The sequence below is a fragment of the Anser cygnoides genome, chromosome 12 (genome assembly GCF_040182565.1).
Source record: "Anser cygnoides isolate HZ-2024a breed goose chromosome 12, Taihu_goose_T2T_genome, whole genome shotgun sequence".
NCBI classification, from domain to species: domain Eukaryota; kingdom Metazoa; phylum Chordata; class Aves; order Anseriformes; family Anatidae; genus Anser; species Anser cygnoides.
In genome coordinates this window covers 11,453,846-11,473,175 of record NC_089884.1, presented here as the reverse complement: position 1 = coordinate 11,473,175, position 19,330 = coordinate 11,453,846, and the positions used below count along the sequence as shown (strand labels likewise).

Here is a 19,330-nt window from a genome sequence, read left to right as displayed (position 1 = left end):
ACAAATGCTGATGTTGCTCTTAGGGCTGGGACCTACCCAGCAGAGCAAAGCCTCCCACAGCATTTCAGGTAGACACCTGGTGAGCGTGAACACTTACTCACAGTATCCACTTACTCAACACAGCCTCCCAACAGGAAGGGTGAGAAAACTCACCCTTCTAGGTGAGTTCTAGAGCCCTGCTAGGCACACAGAACACAAAGCCCCGCTTTCCCTATCCGCTCCCAGCCAGAAGCCATGCCAAAGTGAACAGCACTTAAAGAGACTGAGACATTTGACACAACTTAAGAAAAGTTACAAATCTTTTATTATTAAAATTCATTATAAGTTACAGTTTCCTAGACAACAGGCTCCAGTGTATAAAACAGGAGACAGACTGGGAGGAGCAGGGGAGGCACCAACAGGAGCCTCTTTCCCCAAAGGAAAGAAGAAAGAGGGACAGAAGGGTTTTGACAGCCATTTATTGGACTGGGGGAGGAGGGGAAAACAGGGACAGACAGGATGACAAAACAGAACAATAAAACCACAATCCTAAGAGTGCTCCAGTGGATGTAGAGAGACATTAGTCCACGTCCCTCCATTCTTCCACCCTTACCCCCAAAGGCAAACATGTACGGCAAGTCCTATTGAAGTCATATAGGTCGACAGATCCAGGTAGACCTCATTTCCCAGCAACAGTCTGAAGATACTAATCTTCTGTGGGGCAGGGTTACCAGCAGGGATTGTCAAGTTATGAGACAACTTCCTCTCAAAACAGGCCCTCGAGACTATACCAGGTGTGGTGGCACAGTGTCCTGGCTCACATTTTTTTGAAGCAAGCCAACAAGGCTGGTCCCATGTGCCAGCAGAAGAGGTCAAGTCCTTTCTGTAGGGAAAGGGTGCTCCACACCACAGCAGGCTTTTGGGGGACAAAAGCTGCAGTCCTCAGCATGCTGCAGAGAGCAGGCCTGGGCCATCAGAGCCGAGTGTCAAGAACCAACAGCACACATGCGTGAAGGAAAGGTGACAAGCAGGTTTGGAGCCCTCCAGCCAGAGTAAGGCCAGCACGCAGAGACAGAGCAACTCAGAGCTTGATGCTGAGGTAAAAAGCTGAAATGAAGCTGCTTCCCTACAGGGATTTTTTGCAGAATCCTCAGCCAGCCTGGTCCCCTTGCACCGCACAGGCACCTCTCCACTCAGGTCTTATACCTAGCCCATTAGGTACTGGTGCTGGACAGGTGGCCAGCCAGCAAGATTCCTGTTCCCTACTGTGCTGTGGTGGAAGGATGAACACACAGAGAGGTGAAATCCAGTCAGACCAAGAGCAGAGGGGATTTTGGCCACGTGTTTGCAGATGAGGAGGTGGCAGCTGTCACTCCAGGACAGCCATGAGGAGATGCAGTTCCCGGAAGGCACTACCATGGCGGCCACTGAGCCCAGACTTGTTTTTGACAATGTTGCTGATGTTCTTCAGCTGCTTGTAGCACAGCTTGCATTTATGGAGCCTGTGAAAACAACAGACACAGCATGAATGCTCAGCTACATAGATGTGCTTGCTCCTGAAGCGCCTAAGATTCAGCCCAAGCAGGAGAGAAAATGCAAGCCCTGCAAGTGGCCTGGTTGAAACAGGAGCATGACTCTGCAGAAGCAGCTTGTCTTCAGCCCACATCCTGATGATGCAGGAGAATGGCATTCACACAAGGGCTCTTTCACTCCTGTTTTCCCCTTTGGCGGTAAAGACTGGGGAGGAAGGAGGTGCTGTTTCTGGAGAGCCAGTTCTCAGAGCAGAGCTATCCTATGAATGAACTGGAAATCCAAGGTCTGGCTGACAGCTCATGTGCCTTGTGAGGTGAAGGGTGCAGCCACCAGCTGGCTTTACTTCTGACATATTTGCACTTTGGTTAGGTATGACTCAATACACAGAGAGAGAGGGGGAAAAAAAAAAAAAAAAACAAAAAACAGTCCTTGGCCCTTTCCTCAGAGCAGGAGGGTTTGGTATTTGCAGACAAAAGGGAAGGCATGCCCAGTCTAGTATCAAAACCTTGATGGAAAGGAGCAAGACTCACCAAGAGAAAGGCTGGTTTGAAAGGAAGCAAGTAGAGGTGGGTAAGTGCCTCACCTTTCCTCTCTGGTGATGTCTACGCCGACCGAAGGTGGTGCAGCAAGCATGTCTGTGATCAATGGCAGGAATCTCTGGAGAATGAGTTTCAAGGAGGTGCAGCCAGTCTGCACGTAACTGGAAAGCAAACAGAGAATCAAGTCCCACTTGAATTCCATTCCTTTCCTCCCAGCAGCCAGCCCTCACACACATCCAGTCACTGGGGATAATGTACTCAAACAACTCCCCTTCACCACCTGTAACCAGGCAAGGAGACAAGTACCAAACGAGTGCCAACACAGTCTTGGTTCAAGTTGAGACTGACAAAGTGAGCCCTTTTAAAATGTCCTGGCATATACACTGCTAAGTGAGACTTTTCTGCTCAAGAGCAGAGGTGTCCTGCTGAGGGCACCTGGAAGGATCCTCTCTCCTAGTAGGAAAGAAGGACAGAAAACCCCATCTTAAGCGAGATGCTGCATTTTCTTCCCACCTAATGATCAGATTCAAAGAAGTCTTCTAAGCAACCCCAGGACTGTTGCTAGACTTCATTCCCTTTGTCCCAAGTCAACAGTTTAATCATCAACGCACAGAGCACACTTGGTCTACACCTGTTTGACCCCTCCTGGCTGTCATACCTGCCTTCAGACCAACACACCTACATCAAATCTCAACATCCTGTTCTTACTGAGGACTTCCTGCCTCCATATACTTTCCCACTATACTACATATCTTTTCCCACACTCACTTGGCAACTCCACTGCTCTTTTCCAGGTGTGGTATCAGCATAATACTGTGTCTACTATGACTTTCCAGGATTTTCTTTCAGCTACAAAATGCTTAGCAGAGCTCTCTTACGAACATCCACACCTTCCCCAACAAGCACATCATGTTCTCGTGGCCTCACCTTTCATATTTACTTTGGAGTAGTTTTTCTATCTGAGGCAGGACTACAGTGCACAAATCTAACTTCCAGAGAGACCTTAAAAGAAAAGAAAAGGACATGTTCTGAGACTGAAGATTTCCAAAGTTGAGCTGACGCAAATAGAGCTTTCTGGCAAAAATGTCCAAGTAGCTGCACCCAAGTTTACTGAGCAAGTTCATTGACTCCCCCTTGTGATAGAAGGTTGCTAGTTCCAACACATTTACTCCCAGCAGAATCACTTTATTAAGTCCTAAGACCGATTTTCTTTGTGAGACATCAATGCACACAGAAAAGGCCCTGTACAACTCCAGCAGTTACTGGCACTGCAGACTTGGAGATCTGACTACAAGCATATGCATTTCATGCTGCCATGGCAGCTGGACATGAGGCAGGCACAACGCAGTGCACCCGACACCCAGCCAGATAGCTCTCAGGTATCCCAGTGACCCAAGACTCACGCTTTTTGGTTGACAATGTTCAAGAGGTCCACAACAACAGACAGATCATTGATTGCTACAGCAGAGTCCACAGAGTTCTGAGAGAGAAGGGGAAGAAGAAGTCTATCGCAAGGCTTAAACTGGATAGGCTAATGCAATAAATACCAAGTACTACTTTTCAAATACAAGGTATAGGGAACATGGATTTAGCCAGGTAAGAGAAGATAACTCTCTAATGAGAAAGTTCTCTCCACGTTTGTGACCTTTCAACCCCAGCTGGAACACAGCAGCACTCTGTGGTGCACCCCGGCAACAAACACTGAGATACCAAGTTTTGTATGAGGCAGAACTGGTTCCACACCAGACAATAAAACTGCTCAGCCGTTCCCCTCATGAACCTCAGGCATCTCCACATCCTTGCCTTGATGTCACCGGTGCTCCATACAGCCCGCACAGTGTCCAGATTCTTGTGGCGGCTGGTGAGCACCACACACATGGTCTCATGGCCTTTCCTGATCTGCGACATGGCTTCCTCATCCACAAGCTCAGTCTGGCTTTGGTTTTTCACAGCCTGAAAAGTAGACAACAGTGGAGAAGCGATAACAGAGCAGAATGGTACAGAAAGGATAGGAGCTTTCTCTGACCTAGGTGAGAGCTAATTTCGGAGTACAGAGAGTAATGAAATACAGACTTCCTTGCAGATTGTTTTAAAATCTTTTTGAAATGGAAATGCTCAGTTTGTTCCAATTTCAGCTACTTTATTTTTTTTTCTACTTGGTAAATCACAAACACGTTTAAAACTTTGGAAAAAAAATCTCAAAATAAAGGAGTGAAGAAAAAGTAAGTTTTCAAACCCTGTATGTTTGGATGAAGAAATATTTTCATGCAAACCCTATTTTTGATATGAAATGCTAATCTGAAACCAGCAACTTTCATTAAAAACATAAATCTTGCACCATTTGTTAGACTCGCAGTTGATTTCTGCCCAAGTCATGCTGGAACCTCCACTTCCCCTGCTCACATTTAAAGTCTGTCATAACGAGGATGCTCTGGTCCTTCTCCCTTTCTGCGTTAGGGAATACCCTCTTGAGGAGTGGCCAGGAAGCCTCCAAGATGCAAGAGGCAAAGATTACCATAAAATAATTATGTGCATATAATGGCAGACAACAATTTTCTAAATGAATCACTGTCTAGAATGTGGAATCATTCAGTGTCTTTGCCTCATCCCTTGTTCCCTGGTTTAATAACACATTCTTCATGAGCATGAACCAACCAGGCTGTGTTTGCATCAGCCTGCTGTCAGTCTCAATGGGGGCCCAGTCCAGAAGCCCTGAGGTGCTAATCCCACAAGAACTGCAAGTCAAAGCAGTTCGGAGGCAGGAGAGCAAACTGGCAGGGGAAGAGCAGAAAAGGAATGTGTTCTTTGGCTGCTGCGTTCAGTACCAATGACTGCAGGCTGCAGAAAGCACCTAAGACAGTTTTGCACCTCCAAGAACACCCTTTTTCTGATGCCATCCAGCACTGACACCAGCCAAAAACATCTGTTCAGAGACACTTACTGGTAGAAAGTCAGTTGCTTTCAGGCCAATGGGCTCATTCCTGGCTGCAGGAATCACTGACAGCTCTGCTCTGGTCACAGGAGTTGAGGACGCAATTGGTGGCCTCTGAATTTGATCAGGCTGCAGGAGAAATTGGGATAAAAGTTCTAGCAGCAATAACATGGACTTAGTCTCATATCCTCTTTCCTGACCCACTTTCCTCTCAAGGCAGTCTCCAATTTGCTAGCATGGCTTCGAAGGCAAGGAAGTGTCCCTCAGGTATACATCAAGACTTAATTAAGGTTCGTGAAGTACACGTAAGATGCCCCAGCAAGAATACTGAATGCTGTCAATGATATTAACATCTAAAATTATGGCAATAGGCCATGGCCAGCCCAAAGGCAGAAAGAATTCTAAAGAAGCCTGAATAACATATCCTGTCCTGATAACTGCTTGAGATTTTGACTCTAAAATAGTCTCTATTCAAGCACCTGCGGAAACGTAGTACCTAAATTCTCTTCAGAGAATTGCATTTATTTTGATATTAAAGGAGAAATACCACTGTAAGTGTGAGAAGCAAACAAATGTAATATAGCCATTGTCTGCTGGAGGCCTGGCCTTCAATTCTGCTGCTCAGATGAGACACGTGGACTGACAGAGGCTGAAGCTGCACTCTTATTGCTCTTCAGTAAAGGAATCAGCTTGATTTAGAACAGTCATGTCTCTAAAACTCACAAACCTTTCACAGTGGGGATGTGAACAGCTATTAACAGATTACACTGTACGTACAAGTTCCTGCTTTGGCAACGGGGTCTGGACTTCCACAGCTTGGTTAGGCTTCACTGCTTCCTTTGCAGTTACAGGTTCTATCAAGATGGAAAGAAGCGGGAAAGTAGAAATTGATTGTTCCTCTCAAGAGAAGCTTAGAGCAAAGGTACCATAAAAAAGACTACAAGTAGTCATTTCTGCAGACGTGCAACTCTCCCTGTTTTAAGGGCTACTAATCCCATTCCCACCAAGGGGTCATTTTCATACTCACCATCTTCAGGGGGGGCTGGAAAAGGCTCATTGTTTCGTGGAGGAGTTCGAGCTACAGAAAAAGAGGGAAAAAATGACAAACCATGCAAGGCTACAGATTAGTAATAGGTCAGCCTTGGAGCTGAGAGACCTCCAGCAACTCCAGAGATTAGGGCAATCAGCGACACAGCAAGCAGTTATCTCCTCCAGACCTTCCTTGACATTACTGTTGAGTTTAAACAAAGGATTTTTGCCTTCACAGATGGGACAAAACTGACCCATGTAGCTCACTGCTGAAGAGGTGTCAAGCACAAGACAGTGCACTGTCAAAAGCAAGTTACACTAAAAAAAAAACAAAATTAACCTCCAACTAAACTGATTCACATACTTAAGTCATTATTTTGACTATTGCTTCCTTAGAAAGAGTATCTTATTTTTCTCACTTACAGTAAAGTGAGTTACATGCATTGCACTGTGCTTCCTAAACAACAATCACTGCTTTAACAAACCATTTAACCTTTCCTTCTTTAATGGAGGCTGCTGAGTTTACATATACCAGAATTCTAAGCAAATAAAGATTCTGTAACACAGCAATCCTTCCTAATCAGGACAGGAAGGCTCCATACTCATAACAGAGCTCTGGATTCTGGGCCAGACCTCAATCAGACATCACTGTACCCTAGCAAAGGTGCAACCTTCCAGCAGTTCACTAATACGACTTATTAAGCAGGGAATATTCAAGTCTTCTAAACTCTCTCAGTCACAGGTGAAGCCTCTATTACAATACGCCAGAATTCACTTCCAATGAAACAGTTCAGTGTCTACAGCTCTGAACTAGCCACCACTCAAAAACACAATAACCCCTGGTACTGACAGATGGCATTCTTGGGCTGGAAGATCTCTTTGTAATCCTCTGGGTTCTGGATCTCAGCCTTTGATTCCTTCTCATCCCGGTCATCTTCACTGCTGGGACTGCGCCTCTCACTCTCTGAGTTGTGCTTCACTCTGCTAAAAAGAAGAAGAAAAAAAGGATGTTGTTAGGGCAAGTCACATGGACCCTGTTAGACAGAAAAAGAGCACTAATTTCCTTGTACATTTCCTTATAAAGCTTGCGATTACAACAAACCAGCAGTTTCCCTTACCTTTGTGGCTTGCTGCAGCTAGTTGAGGGCCTGTCATAGATGCGTCGAAGGGAGGACCCTGTGGGGGTGGGCTGAACAAGAGGCTTGTCATCCCTGATCAGCCCATGAGGAACCGAACCTGACTTTGTGACTCTGCTGAGATCCACAACGAAGGAGGAAACTGTGCTTTGCGCAAAGGAAACTCCTATCTGCAGAGGCAAAAGATCAAGGTAATTCGCTGAACAGCAGGGTACATGCCAGCGTTTCTATGATCAGGGAGGATGGAATGACCCTGTGTGACAGCACTTGAGAATTTGTCAATTCAGTGCTTTGGCTTTTTTAATTTGAAACTACCAATGCTACATGAAAGCCTATGATAAAACTTTTGCAAGCATAGTTTTGAAATACTGGTCAAACTAAGCCCCAGTTCTTTCCTCCAGAAGCCAAAGAGATGAAATGTAGCACAAGGCTCTTGAAAGAAAAAACACACAAGCTCTAGGTGCTGGACACACTGCATGCCCTGGCCACTTGCAGTCTGACATAAGCTTAGAGGTCAGAAGGCCTGCAAGCAAGACAGAAGGATTTTATCTCACGTTTCGCAGTCACCTCCCCAACTCCTCATGAACAATGACTTACCAGCTGGTTGTTGCAGATAGATAAGTCAGCTACTTTTCCCCAGTTCAGCAAGACCACATCAAAACAGCGCTCAGGCTCCCAGCCATACACACGCAGTGAATCCTGGAAACCACTATACAAACAACAGCCATCTGGGTTGAAAAGAACACACCTAGGAAAAGGCAGATAGAGAGTTTAGAAACCTCCAACTTCCACAAAGATCCGAGGGCTGTATCTATGACTTCACTGAATACCTGCAGGATGTTTTCAGCAATGAACGTACTGATCTGGTGAACCTGTGCAACTTTCTCTCCAGTATTCTCCCTTTCATGAAATTCTCCCTTTGCCCCCAGCTTTGGTCTCTGCCTAGTACACTGCAGGAGGAATTTAATATACCTGACGGGAGTAGCCTCTTCTTCAATGCAGCTCACAACTTGAAACTTCTCCAAGTCCCAGAATCGAACAGTCCTGTGCACAAAACAGAATAAAAATTGTCGCTCATCCCTCTGGAAATCTGCTGTAGGATTCAACATTAAAAATAGTATACTAATAACTAGAATGACTGCCACTGCTGTGCATATATGATGAACCTACACAGAGGACTGGTCTAGCTAAGATCCATGAATCCAAACCAAGACACTGAGAGGCTCTAGAGATGTATAGTTATTTAGAGCAGACCCAGAGCTAAAGACGCTCTGCTGGCACAGCAGGAGTGCTTGCTGTTCAGATAGGATGTCAGTTCGATTAGTGAGGCGCTCAAGCCTACTGCATTGTTTTCTAGCATGGCAGAGAGCATCATCAGTTTTGTAAGAGAAGGTAAGATCTCCATATTCTGCACATCACAGATGTGACATGCTGTTGTCTAGCTGGCAGGCTCTTGCAATGGCAGGTTTGAGTTGTGTGACATTCCTGTTTGCCATGTTCTTAAAAGGAAGGGCATTGAAAGTGGAACTGACATAAACAACTCCCTTCTTTCTTTTTCCCCTCATATACCTGTCAGAGCTGCCAGAAGCCAAAAGGTATTCATTTGGATGGAATTCTACAACGTTCACTGGGCCAGCATGTCCTGTAAACTCAAACATCATCTTCCCAGCAGCCAGATCCCACAGCTGGAAGAAGGAAAGAACAAAAGACTCTTAGAAAAATTCATGTTCAAGAATTTCAATACACTTTGAATTTCCCTTTACCAGTGATCTTCTAACACTTTTTCCCCCCCTCCCAGAACAGACTTGAGTTTGTCAAGGAAAGCAATGATCTGGAAAAGAGACACTGTCCCGGTCACTTAAGGTTGACAAAAAAACAATAATAATAATAAAATAAATAATTTTTTTTAAAAAAAATCTCTTTTAAATTCCCTTTTTAGTTTTAAGTAGTAATTTGTCCCCTAGAGGTCTGCTTTATATTTAAAGACTGGGATAAGATATGGCATTTCCACTTGTTCCAGAAGATAAAAATCTCAAATGTAAAGAAACAAGAACCCTAAGCTCTGAATCGTTTAGTAATTCATTCTTCCTGGGCTCCAGTCTCCACTGAAAAATCCAGAGTGAAACAACTGACCAGCTTATTCCATCTGAAGTTGGAAACAAAAAAAATCAGTCCTTTGCCAACATTCTGCCGTACCACATTAGAAACAACTGAAGAAGCTGCCTCAGTTGATACTTTCCTGTATTCCTTCTCCTGCTTTGTTCAGTCCAGACTGCAATTTTCAGACTGATCATGATATGCAATGTGTATGGTAACACAACTCTAATGAATTAGCTGAGTAGAGCCAGAAAATGGTATAGCGAAGCAATGTGCTGCGGACAATTCATTCTGTAACATTTACTAAGAGAACCACCACTACTGTTCAGGTATCGCAATTCTACCATCATCAAAACTTGGACTTTTACATGCATAGTGTCAACATATATGTGATGAAGTGCACTTGTCCAACACACAATTCATTTCTAGATGCTCTGGGCCACTGGACACAATTCCCATGAACAGTCTTGAGCCGCAAAGCCACAGGGCCCAGCCAGATGCCTAACAAACAAAGAGGGGCTAAGAGAGAGTGTTGGTAATGACTGGTAAAAAGACGATCACAGTATTCCTATATGCCACAAGCACATAAAGGAGATGTCATAATAAATTACCTTTACAGTATGATCATCAGCAGCAGAGGCTAACCATTTGCCATCAGGACTAAATCGGAGACATCTAACTGCTTGAGTGTGACCCTGCAACAAGAAAGACAAAAAATATTTTCCTTTGCTTTTCTCTTCCTTTAGAGGAAACTGTCTTTCAACTTGATATGGTATAATAAAATAAATAACAGCTTCATGTAGTCCACAACTCACAGAACACTACATTCTACACGCAAAAGCTATACCTAGTCACACTAAATGGGCATAATGTCTCTCATCTAGCCATTTCTGGCATCAGTTTAAGAGTGGTAAATACAGATCTGGCTCACCTGGTAAGTATCAAATTTAAGCTGAACAGATTTCTTTGTTAAGACAGAAGTGCCATTAAGTTGGCTACAAAATTAACATACAGCAAGCTCTTTGGGTATAGAAAGGCCCCATGAATAGAACCATCTCAGTGCAGTGGGGACTTCACATTAATACCAGCCACAGTATAAAGAAACACTTACTATTGGGTGCTTTCCATCTCCCACTGAAGCCAAGCAGACTACAGTACATTAATTCCTATGATATCCATTTAATGCTTCCATACAATTCACTGAGGCCTACAGAGGTTTATCAGACCATTCGGGAAAAAAAAAAAAAAAAAAAAAAAAAAAAAAACCCCACAGATCTCACCAGCAAAACTACATAGTTACTTGTACATAATCACTTTAAAGTTTGCCTAGAAGTCTTAGACAGAAATCCTTCTCCCCTCTTCTGAAAACTAATGAAGCATTTTACCTTATACCTGAAGACACAGCCTTTTCTTCTTACATCCCAGAGCTACAGGTGAAGAAAAGCAAACAAAAGATATGCTTAGAAAGGTACATATGGGGCCCAAGAGTTCTGTCAAAACAAGAGCTCTTGCAGTCATCAGGCTGGTAACACTGCAGAATGAAATCACTGAAGTGGCTGCTAAACCCCTGTTTGCTTCAGGTACATTTCCTAATCTAACTTCCCAAGTGAGAATCACTTCTGTAAGGTATTTCTTACTACAGAAGCTCCGTTCCTGCAGTCAGATACCAGTCTGATGAAGCAGGTACAATCCATAGCAATCAGGACATCTGTGCTTACTGACACCAGGTCTCAGCTGGCACCTAACTCGAGCCCTGTGGAATGAGCCACATTCCACAACTGAGGAGTCACATTCATGAGTTACCACTGTGGAAACACATGCATGAATTTCACAAGCACTCACAAATACACCTGCCCACACACATGCAAATGTGGATGTACAATATCTACCAACAGCTTGGCAGAAAACACATTCTGTCACTCTTCATAACAAAGATACTGCAAGCAAAGAGGGTAATCTCTAGAGGAAGGTAGGCTTTACCTTAATGTTCGTGTCCAAAGAGCCAGATGCCACAAAACTTCCAAAAGGATGGAAATCAAGGCTGCAGATGTTCGCTTTGTGACCAAATAATGTACGAAGAACTGGGAAATCGGGAAGTGGAGCAGGGAGAAAGAATAAGGAGCAAATATTTAGTAGTTTGTATCACCCCAACAGGATGCAGAAGTTTTGCTATACTATCCTCACCATTAAAAACATGCTAATACAATGTACATTAGACATGCTACATACACTTTATTCATCTGTATACATTATTCTACGTGTTTCCAACTTTACCTTCACATATAGTGTCATATAGGAAGTGAAAAAACTCAAAGGACATCATTCACCTTGCAGCTATTAGACAAGCACTTTCTGAGGACTCTGCACCCTAGTCCAGACACAAGTCCAACTTCCACCTCTGATTTTCTAGTACCTGCACTGGCCTCCTTCAACTGTCCCTTGCAAGAAACATCCCAAAGACTGGGAATGGACACTCAGGAAGCATGAGGCAAAGAAAATGATCACAGTGTTTGAGCAAGTCATCAACAAAGTAATGCCTCCTGTAATTCTGGAAACCAGAAAGGACCAGTTGAACAGGTATACTGCATCTCTGAGAGTAGAGATGAATGCAGAACTCAACTTTGAGGAAGAAAAAATGCTTATATAATGACAGAGGCAATCTCCCTCCACCATCAGTCATCTGGGACGGTATCATGATCTTTAATATCTATGGCACCTGCTGCTTGCCTTCTTGGCCAAAGTCAGTCTGTTTTCATTACATGTTCTTAGTATGAGCAAGTAGCAAACTACAAGAAATATAAATTCCTTCTACAGTATTTATGCAGGAAAGCCTACAAGTGATTCATGATACCTTTTCAAATTTGTTCTAGGATTTGAGGAAAAATGCAGTAAGTATAACTCAACAGTTGTCCTTCAAAGGATCAGAGCTTAATGAGTTCGTAGCTTTTAAGATTTACTAAAAATCAGGTCCTTGTCTATTTATACAGTCATGCAAGAGTATAACAGGAGAAAAATCACTTGAGGAAAAAATGAAAGTTAGAAGAAGAGTCAGCAAGCAGGAGATTCTTGGACTTGTGCAGAACCTAATACAGTTAAAGCTCTTAATCTGGTTTTAGAGTTAGAGCATCCATTTATTAAGGCTGATAATTTTAAGCTGAGGCTATGAATATAATTTTTATATACGTCTAATTATTCTCTATGTGCAGAAAAAAATATCTGGAATACAGACTTCAACACACTGAGGTTAAAACCCTGGCAACTAGTTCCTCAGCTCAATCTCCACAATATGTGCGTAAATTTCTGCTTCAGTATGCGCACACAGCTCTATAGTCTCAGTAGGAATTGCACAGAAGCCCCCTAACAGTACTGAAAACTAAGAAGAAAGCAATGCTGGGCTTTTCTTCATAAGTTAGGAACCTTCCAGGTCAGCATGGATAAGCATAAGGATATAGCAAAACTGGGTTTCATAAAGAAAGAAAGAAAACAAGACCAAGTTAGTATTTTAATTTGGTCTGGAGATTGCACAGTAATACAGCTTTCCCACGATACCCCAAAAGCTTGTGTCCCCCTCATTTTGATGACTCTGGAGAGAAATAACGCATATTTTCTTGTTTTTACCACTGCCTTTTTGAAGAGAATCCTTGGCATCTTTGGGGGGATTTACCACAAAGCATCATCCTCAAAGAATACCCTGAACAAGTAGGAACTCTTTCAGCAGTTCCCCCATCTCCTCACATGACAGCTGCAGTCTTATTCAAATGGGAAAGACTGAACTATCTTGCCATCTTCAAGTTCACCCCACTTTGAGGATAGACCATGGGAATCAAATTCAACAGTAAAGGAAAAGGCAACATTGTTATCATTGCTGGCATGGAGATTTCCTTTTGTCCAAACTAGTTGTCTTTTCTCTTTCTTCCCTCTCCAAGAGCTGCTGTGTTACAGCAGTGGATGAGGGAACTGGGGTTGTTTAGTCTGGAGAAGAGAAGGCTCTGGAGAGACCTTATTGCTCTCTGCAACTACCTGAAAGGAAGTTGTGGGGAGCTGGGGGTCGGTCTCTTCTTGCAGATCACTAGCAATAGGAAAAGAAGGAATGGCCTCAAGTTGCTCCAGGTTGGAAATTTCTTCTCAGAAAGAGTGGCTAGGCATTGGAACGGGTTGTCCAGGGAGGTGGTGGAGTCACCGTCCCTGGGGGTGTTCAAGGAAAGGTTGGACGTGGTGCTTAGGGAGACGGTTTAGTGGATGACATTGGTGGCATGGGGATGGTTGGACCAGATGATCTCAGGGGGCTTTTCCAACCTTAATGATTCTATATATTAGCAGAAGAGAAAATTCATGGAAACATACTTTTGGCAGCTTCCAGGTCCCAAACGCGAATGGACCCTGACTGGGACCCTGCAACAATGAGTTCCTCGTTTATATTGATCTGTAGACTCTCAATGGGTGATGTGTGCCCTGTCAAGCTCTGCAAAGAAAACCATGAGTCACAATCAATGGCTACTGACACAGACAGCTTAAGTCCACAACCTTATAGTTCATACTCAACTGGTAACTGAAGTATTTAGCTGTAAGTTAGGACCACTTGGCTGTGCCACTGACCCTTTTCCCTTATCACCAACTAGCATGCTAGAGCATCGTAAAGATCATTACTGCACAGAGCACTGTGCACGTACCTCCCACATTATTCCACCTTCTGGGACGCTGACTAGTTTTTAAAGGTTGCATCAATAGAAACGTGTAGCTAAACATTACCTGCAGAAGCCCAGATGAGGCTGACACATGCTTACCTTATAAAACTTATGCTACGCAAGCACATTCTCACTACGTTTGCTCTAAATGGGTCATGCAAGTCTCACGAACTGGTTACAAAATCAAAGCAAGTGTGAAAGCAGGGCCACTTCAAAACCTTCACAAAAGCAAGGAGTCATATGTTGCTGCCACAATGCATGGGTGTCACAGTGATAACACAGTGCTGTTACTGAACTATTAACTCGAGTAAAGAGGCCTTACTTCACATGTACGAAGCTTCTTTCATCCTTGAGCATCTAAAAGCTTACAATTATATAAGAATTTTGAGAAGGCTAGTATTTAATTAAAATGCAAAAATATTTAAAAACTACTTCTAGAAAACTAATCAACACACATACCACAATTATAGACCTTTTGCTTGTCAATTAAGCAATATTATTATCCTAGACTTTACTCCATCCTCAATCAGGTCTTTTTAAACAGTTAAGCTGCTCTGTGCCTCTGCACACATATAGAAGCTGAGAATGCTGACTGACAGCAACCTACTCTGAGAGGGCTTTCTCTGAATTTCAAGCAGGCCTGCAGTGCTCTACAGCTGCAACTGTAACTGCTCAGTGTGAAACAGAACTCAAACATGAAACAAGATGCAATGCTACTCTAGAAGTTCCTTTTCTCCCGCCTCCCCAAAATGCAACCATCTTGAACCTTAACATTAAAATACTAAAGGTGAATTTCAGATAGCAAAATACAAAGCACGACCACAAACTCAAGATTTATTTTTATAATCTTTAACAATGGCACAAGACCAGTTCCAGTCAACGTTGCCTCTCAAACGCCAGCTTCCAGCGTCCGTGTATCCCAGGAAGCACAGGACAGCTACAGCCCTCTGCTCCCACAGATGGCATAGGGAGATATTTAGTCCTCCAGCCCTTCACATGGAAAGCAATACTCTGGCTTCAAACTACTGTCATGCTACCACAAAGGGCCCAGAAAGACACAGCTTAACTAAGCTATGACAGAAGCACAGCGCTACTAAAGGCGAGCAACTACTTTTGCATCTATTTCAACCTCTTTATACTTGACCTCAATAAATAAATGGGAAAATAAAATAGAAACATTCTCCTTTCAGCCTTTTTGATCCTACTTTCTCAGTTTTCTCCTCACATGGTTCACTCTGTTTAGAGAAATACCTTTCACAATGTAACATTATTGTGTTGTTAATTAATCAAGTGACAAGGGACACTTGCTAAAGATACTTTTCCACAACATCCACTGGAAGGCAAAGCGATACAGGACAAGACAGCTGTTAAATGTATTTATGGTGTGCTTTGGTGGTAACCACTATTGTAACTCTACTCTTTCTAACAAGTAATGAGAGTAATGCTGCACACAGCGTTACTCTTCCCCAGCCTACTGTTAAGTCAGCGAAGTATTCTGACAAACTTCGTGCTGACAATAAATGACTGTGGGACAGGTGGAAATGCAACCCACTTGGGATGTTTCCTGCTTTGAGGGCAAACTCCAGGGTATAAAACTGGCCCCTGTAGCTTGCACTATAAAACTAGCTGTCCTTGACAAAACTGCAGTGCGTTATCTGTAGCACAGTAACGGAAGGCTCAGCATTCATTATCTGAGCACATACTGGCCCCAGTGAAGCAGACAGCCATCCTGGATTGTCTCTGGAGCAGCGGTCTCACCAATTACTGAATTCTGTCCCTAACTTTTGCTAGCATCTGGCCACCTGGCTTGGTCCTGATAGAAGTCCCACAGGCCCAGTAGTCTTTTCCCTCATTCCCACCCTCTACATCTCAGAATTAATTCTCCCATCCCCCAGAAAGTTAAGAACAGGCCCATTCTTACCATGATGCAGTTGGGCTTGTTAACTGACCATATGTTGACTCGACAGTCATCTCCTCCAGTCGCCAGAAGCCGGCCTGAACTCTTCCCCAGGACTAGCGAGGACACATTGCTGCTGTGAGCCGTGATCTCTTCTGCATAAAATGAAGCAAGCAGTTATGGCAGACTTATATAAAGATTTTCCACCCCATCCCTCCCAAAGGGCTGAAAAATGTTCTTTCTCCAGAAAACCTTTCCAGTTGTCACTGGACAAGCTGCAGCAACGCACAGTTCAGATAACAAGTCACGCTATTATCTGGCTTGAAACAGTCCTTCTTGGCTCCGTCTGCTGCTCTTAACACATTTGCTGGCCAAGCTTCACAACTCCACTACTCACATGGCTTACTGCTTCTCTCACTAGCAGCAACTGGGTAGCTTTTAAAGACTGGCTAGACTGTAGCAGCCTGCTCACAGAAGCTGCTTTACCTTCTGTACCTAGGTGGGTCTCAGTAAGCAGAGCTGTTTCACAAGTAGAAGAATGACACGTGCCTGACAAGCAGCAGACACAGGCACCTAGAGAAAAGCCCTTTAGTCCCGTACTGAAGAGCAGCAGCAGTGTCCACACTGAGAGGAAATGGCAGATTAGCAGCAGTACAGTTTGTTGCTTTACAGAGAAAAAGTCAGACTCAGCCCTGGGCAGAGGTGGAACTGCCTTCTCTCAGCTTTAGAAGAGGCTTTGCTACATTCCCACTACAGAACAAGGGTGAAATTTAGCAATGCAGACAGTGTGAAACTGTGACAAAGGAAGGATGAATATTTATGTGAAAGGGCACAAAAGAGCAAATGTGACCGATGCTAAAAGACTATTAAAAAACTGGGGGGCCGATAGGAAAGTATGATGCTGTGAGGGCTTCACAATGACAGAATTCTAGGAAAACCTTTTCATATGGAAACAAGTTTGGGGACAAAAGAGAAGCCAAAAGAGCATTTTTGCGTAGATAACTATTTTTATAATGGACTTTAAAATCCACCAAAGCTTTTGGCAGGAGCTTCTGGCAGATGCATTTACTATTTTTTCCTCTTACTGTTCTCTTCTTTGAAAGTTCACTGGATTTGCATGCCTAATAGTTACGAAACTTATTTGTAAAAGGGTTAGGTTGTAATCAATTCTACTTTTGTTCAGGTTGTTTTGGTGGGAGGGGCAACTTGAAAATTTAAAATGCAACCCTAACCCGAAAGGACATTAGACAGCTGCAACAATAATTACAGGTACTTTGATCTCAGTCTCCCAGAGCATTTTTTTGAAAGCAAAACTGTGCAACTTTCACTTTAGCTGGAGGAATACCTTTCAAATTACAAAGGTAAATGGACTGTAAATTAAACGAGAACAAATCTGAAAATATGCTTGTGCTGTGTTGAAAGACCAATCTTCCCTATGACAATGCTAAAGTATGTATGTACACACAGAACTGATGACAACAAATAATACAACCGGTATTAACAGCCCAACTCACTAGTTAAAATTGAAAGTATACATGCTAAACATTGCCGCTAATACGAGTACATCAGCAACTCCATTTTTTCTCCCCCTCTTAATTTTGTTCATAATAATATAGTGGTAGTTTAAATGTCATTGCCGAAGCACAGAACTCTACTCATAAAGCCAGGTTAGAGGCTCGCTCCAGCCTTGGCCAGACAGCAACACCCTTGCCCCCAGTGAAGTGCCAGTTCCCGAAACCCACAGCGTGTTTTCACAGCGTGCTCACCCCCGGCTGATGTCACCCACCAGCTCAACGATCAGCTCCTAATGAGCATCACCGAAACGCTTCTAACGCCCAGAACCCTTCTCTCTAAGGACAATGCTCAGACAGGACAGAGCCGAGCAAAACGAAGTATCAAGAACTTCTGCCCACTTAAAGATGATGGATATTTGAGACCAACCGACCTCTTAGTAGTTTTTCCTACAACTCTAGAGCCTCAGGAAGAGGAAGGTAACACAGAAAACACAAGAAACTGCGAAGTTAATTATCTCAGCTCCATCCGTTGCCAGCTGACAACACCATTCCCTGCTAGCCGAACCCCAGGCCCCAAACCCCCGGCCCGGAGCGAAGGTGTCTGCAGGACCGCCTGCTCCCGCAGCTTCTGACCAGCCCCTGGCAGCCCCCGTGACACCACCGAGCACCGGGGCGGCGAGGCGCTGAGCGTCACCGCCCCTCCCGAGGGAAGGCACCGGGCGCAGAGCGGCGGGTGCTCGCCGCCCCTCGCTGACAGCGCAGCCTCAGGGGACGGAGCCGCACAGCACCCGCGGCTGCGGCCCGGGCTCCGGGGGCGGCCGCCGCGCCCTCGGCAGGGGAGCCCGGGGCCGCCGCGACCGCGGCAGGGCGCGGGTCCGGGTGGGAGCGGCGGGCACTCACGCAGCTTCCAGGCCGCCTTCGTGCTGACGGGCGCCGCCATCTCCCGCCGCTGCCAGGCTCCGCGCCCGGGCCCGGCACCCGCGGCGCCCCCCTCCCCCCCCCCCCTCTTCCCGGCCCCGCCGCGCCGCCGAGCCGTGCGGTTGCCCGGGCTCCGTGAGCCTCCCGGCCAATGGGAGCCGCGGGAGGGGCGGTTGCCCCAGCGACCGCGGGGCGGCTGGGCCACTCGCAGCGCGGCTTCTTGGAGCCTGTGCGAGCGCGGCCAATGAGGAGGGAGGCGCGCGGGGGCTGAGGCCGGCGTTTCATGGCGGGGGAGGCGGGGCTGGGCCCTGTCAGAGCCGTGCTTCTCTCCTTCCCTTCGTCCCGGGCGCCGCCGGCAGCTGCTAGGTCAAAAGAGAAGGCAGAGCTGTAGCTTCGCGCTCGCACTCGACAAAATGTGTTAGCTGATCCTTAAGGGGCAGCTGCTGTGTCCCTGGTGCTTGTAAATTTTTTTTTAAAATAAATATATTCTGGTGGCTCTTCTGGTATGGAATTAATATGGATCAATAAATAATCCTACGCTTGCTTGCTTCTTCTTTGTTTATATATTTTTTAAATTCCTGTCTAGAAACCTTAGGGCTTTCTTTCCCCTCAGTTCCCTGGGGTCCTAAACCCTTCACGAGTTCAGTCCTAGTGATTTGGAAATTGGGCTAGATCCTTAAATTCCTTCAGTTCTTTTTCAGCAGTGTGCTCTTACCTGAACGCCTCTCATTTAAGTACCTCAGAAGAGTGAGTTATTTTAAAAGTTTTTTGCTTTCGTGGCCTGTTTCTACGCTGAGTAGAGGGGGATAATCATGGAATTGTAGAATATCCTGAGTTGGAAGGGACCCACAAGGATCAGAGAGTCCAAATCCTGGCTCCGCACAGGGCAACCTAAGAATTAAACCATGTGTCTAAGAGCATTCTGTGATTCTGTGAAATCCTAGGTCACCATGTCAGCAGCACATTGCACAGAGCTGTGAGGAGCAGCATGTTGGTGGCTGCTCCAATGGCCAGACCCTCGGGGAACGCGATGCGCTTGGAGCATTAAAGACCTTGGAGCTCCAAAACCCA

The 19,330-nt window shown here is 44.9% G+C and overlaps 1 protein-coding gene across 2 annotated transcripts; it reads right to left on the bottom strand.

Moving 5' to 3' along the window:
• Window positions 1–281: 281 nt before the first annotated feature.
• Window positions 282–18,398, bottom strand: KATNB1 (katanin regulatory subunit B1). 2 transcript variants are annotated; one of them, XM_067004638.1, is made up of 19 exons: window positions 18,242–18,398; window positions 15,852–15,982; window positions 13,590–13,707; window positions 11,226–11,326; window positions 10,631–10,672; window positions 9,857–9,940; window positions 8,718–8,833; window positions 8,121–8,192; window positions 7,746–7,896; window positions 7,131–7,318; window positions 6,863–6,996; window positions 6,011–6,061; window positions 5,761–5,837; window positions 4,993–5,112; window positions 3,855–4,004; window positions 3,455–3,531; window positions 2,979–3,053; window positions 2,096–2,212; window positions 282–1,481 (listed from the first exon to the last, which is right to left on the bottom strand). In XM_067004638.1, the coding sequence occupies exons 1-19, from the start codon at window positions 18,279–18,281 to the stop codon at window positions 1,349–1,351; spliced, it is 1,977 nt and encodes a 658-aa protein (XP_066860739.1). In that variant the 5' UTR covers window positions 18,282–18,398; the 3' UTR covers window positions 282–1,348. The 2 variants fall into 2 exon arrangements, with proteins under 2 accessions (XP_066860739.1, XP_047924935.1); XM_048068978.2 differs by having other exon boundaries at window positions 6,863–6,993.
• Between the last annotated feature and the right edge of the window lie 932 nt (window positions 18,399–19,330).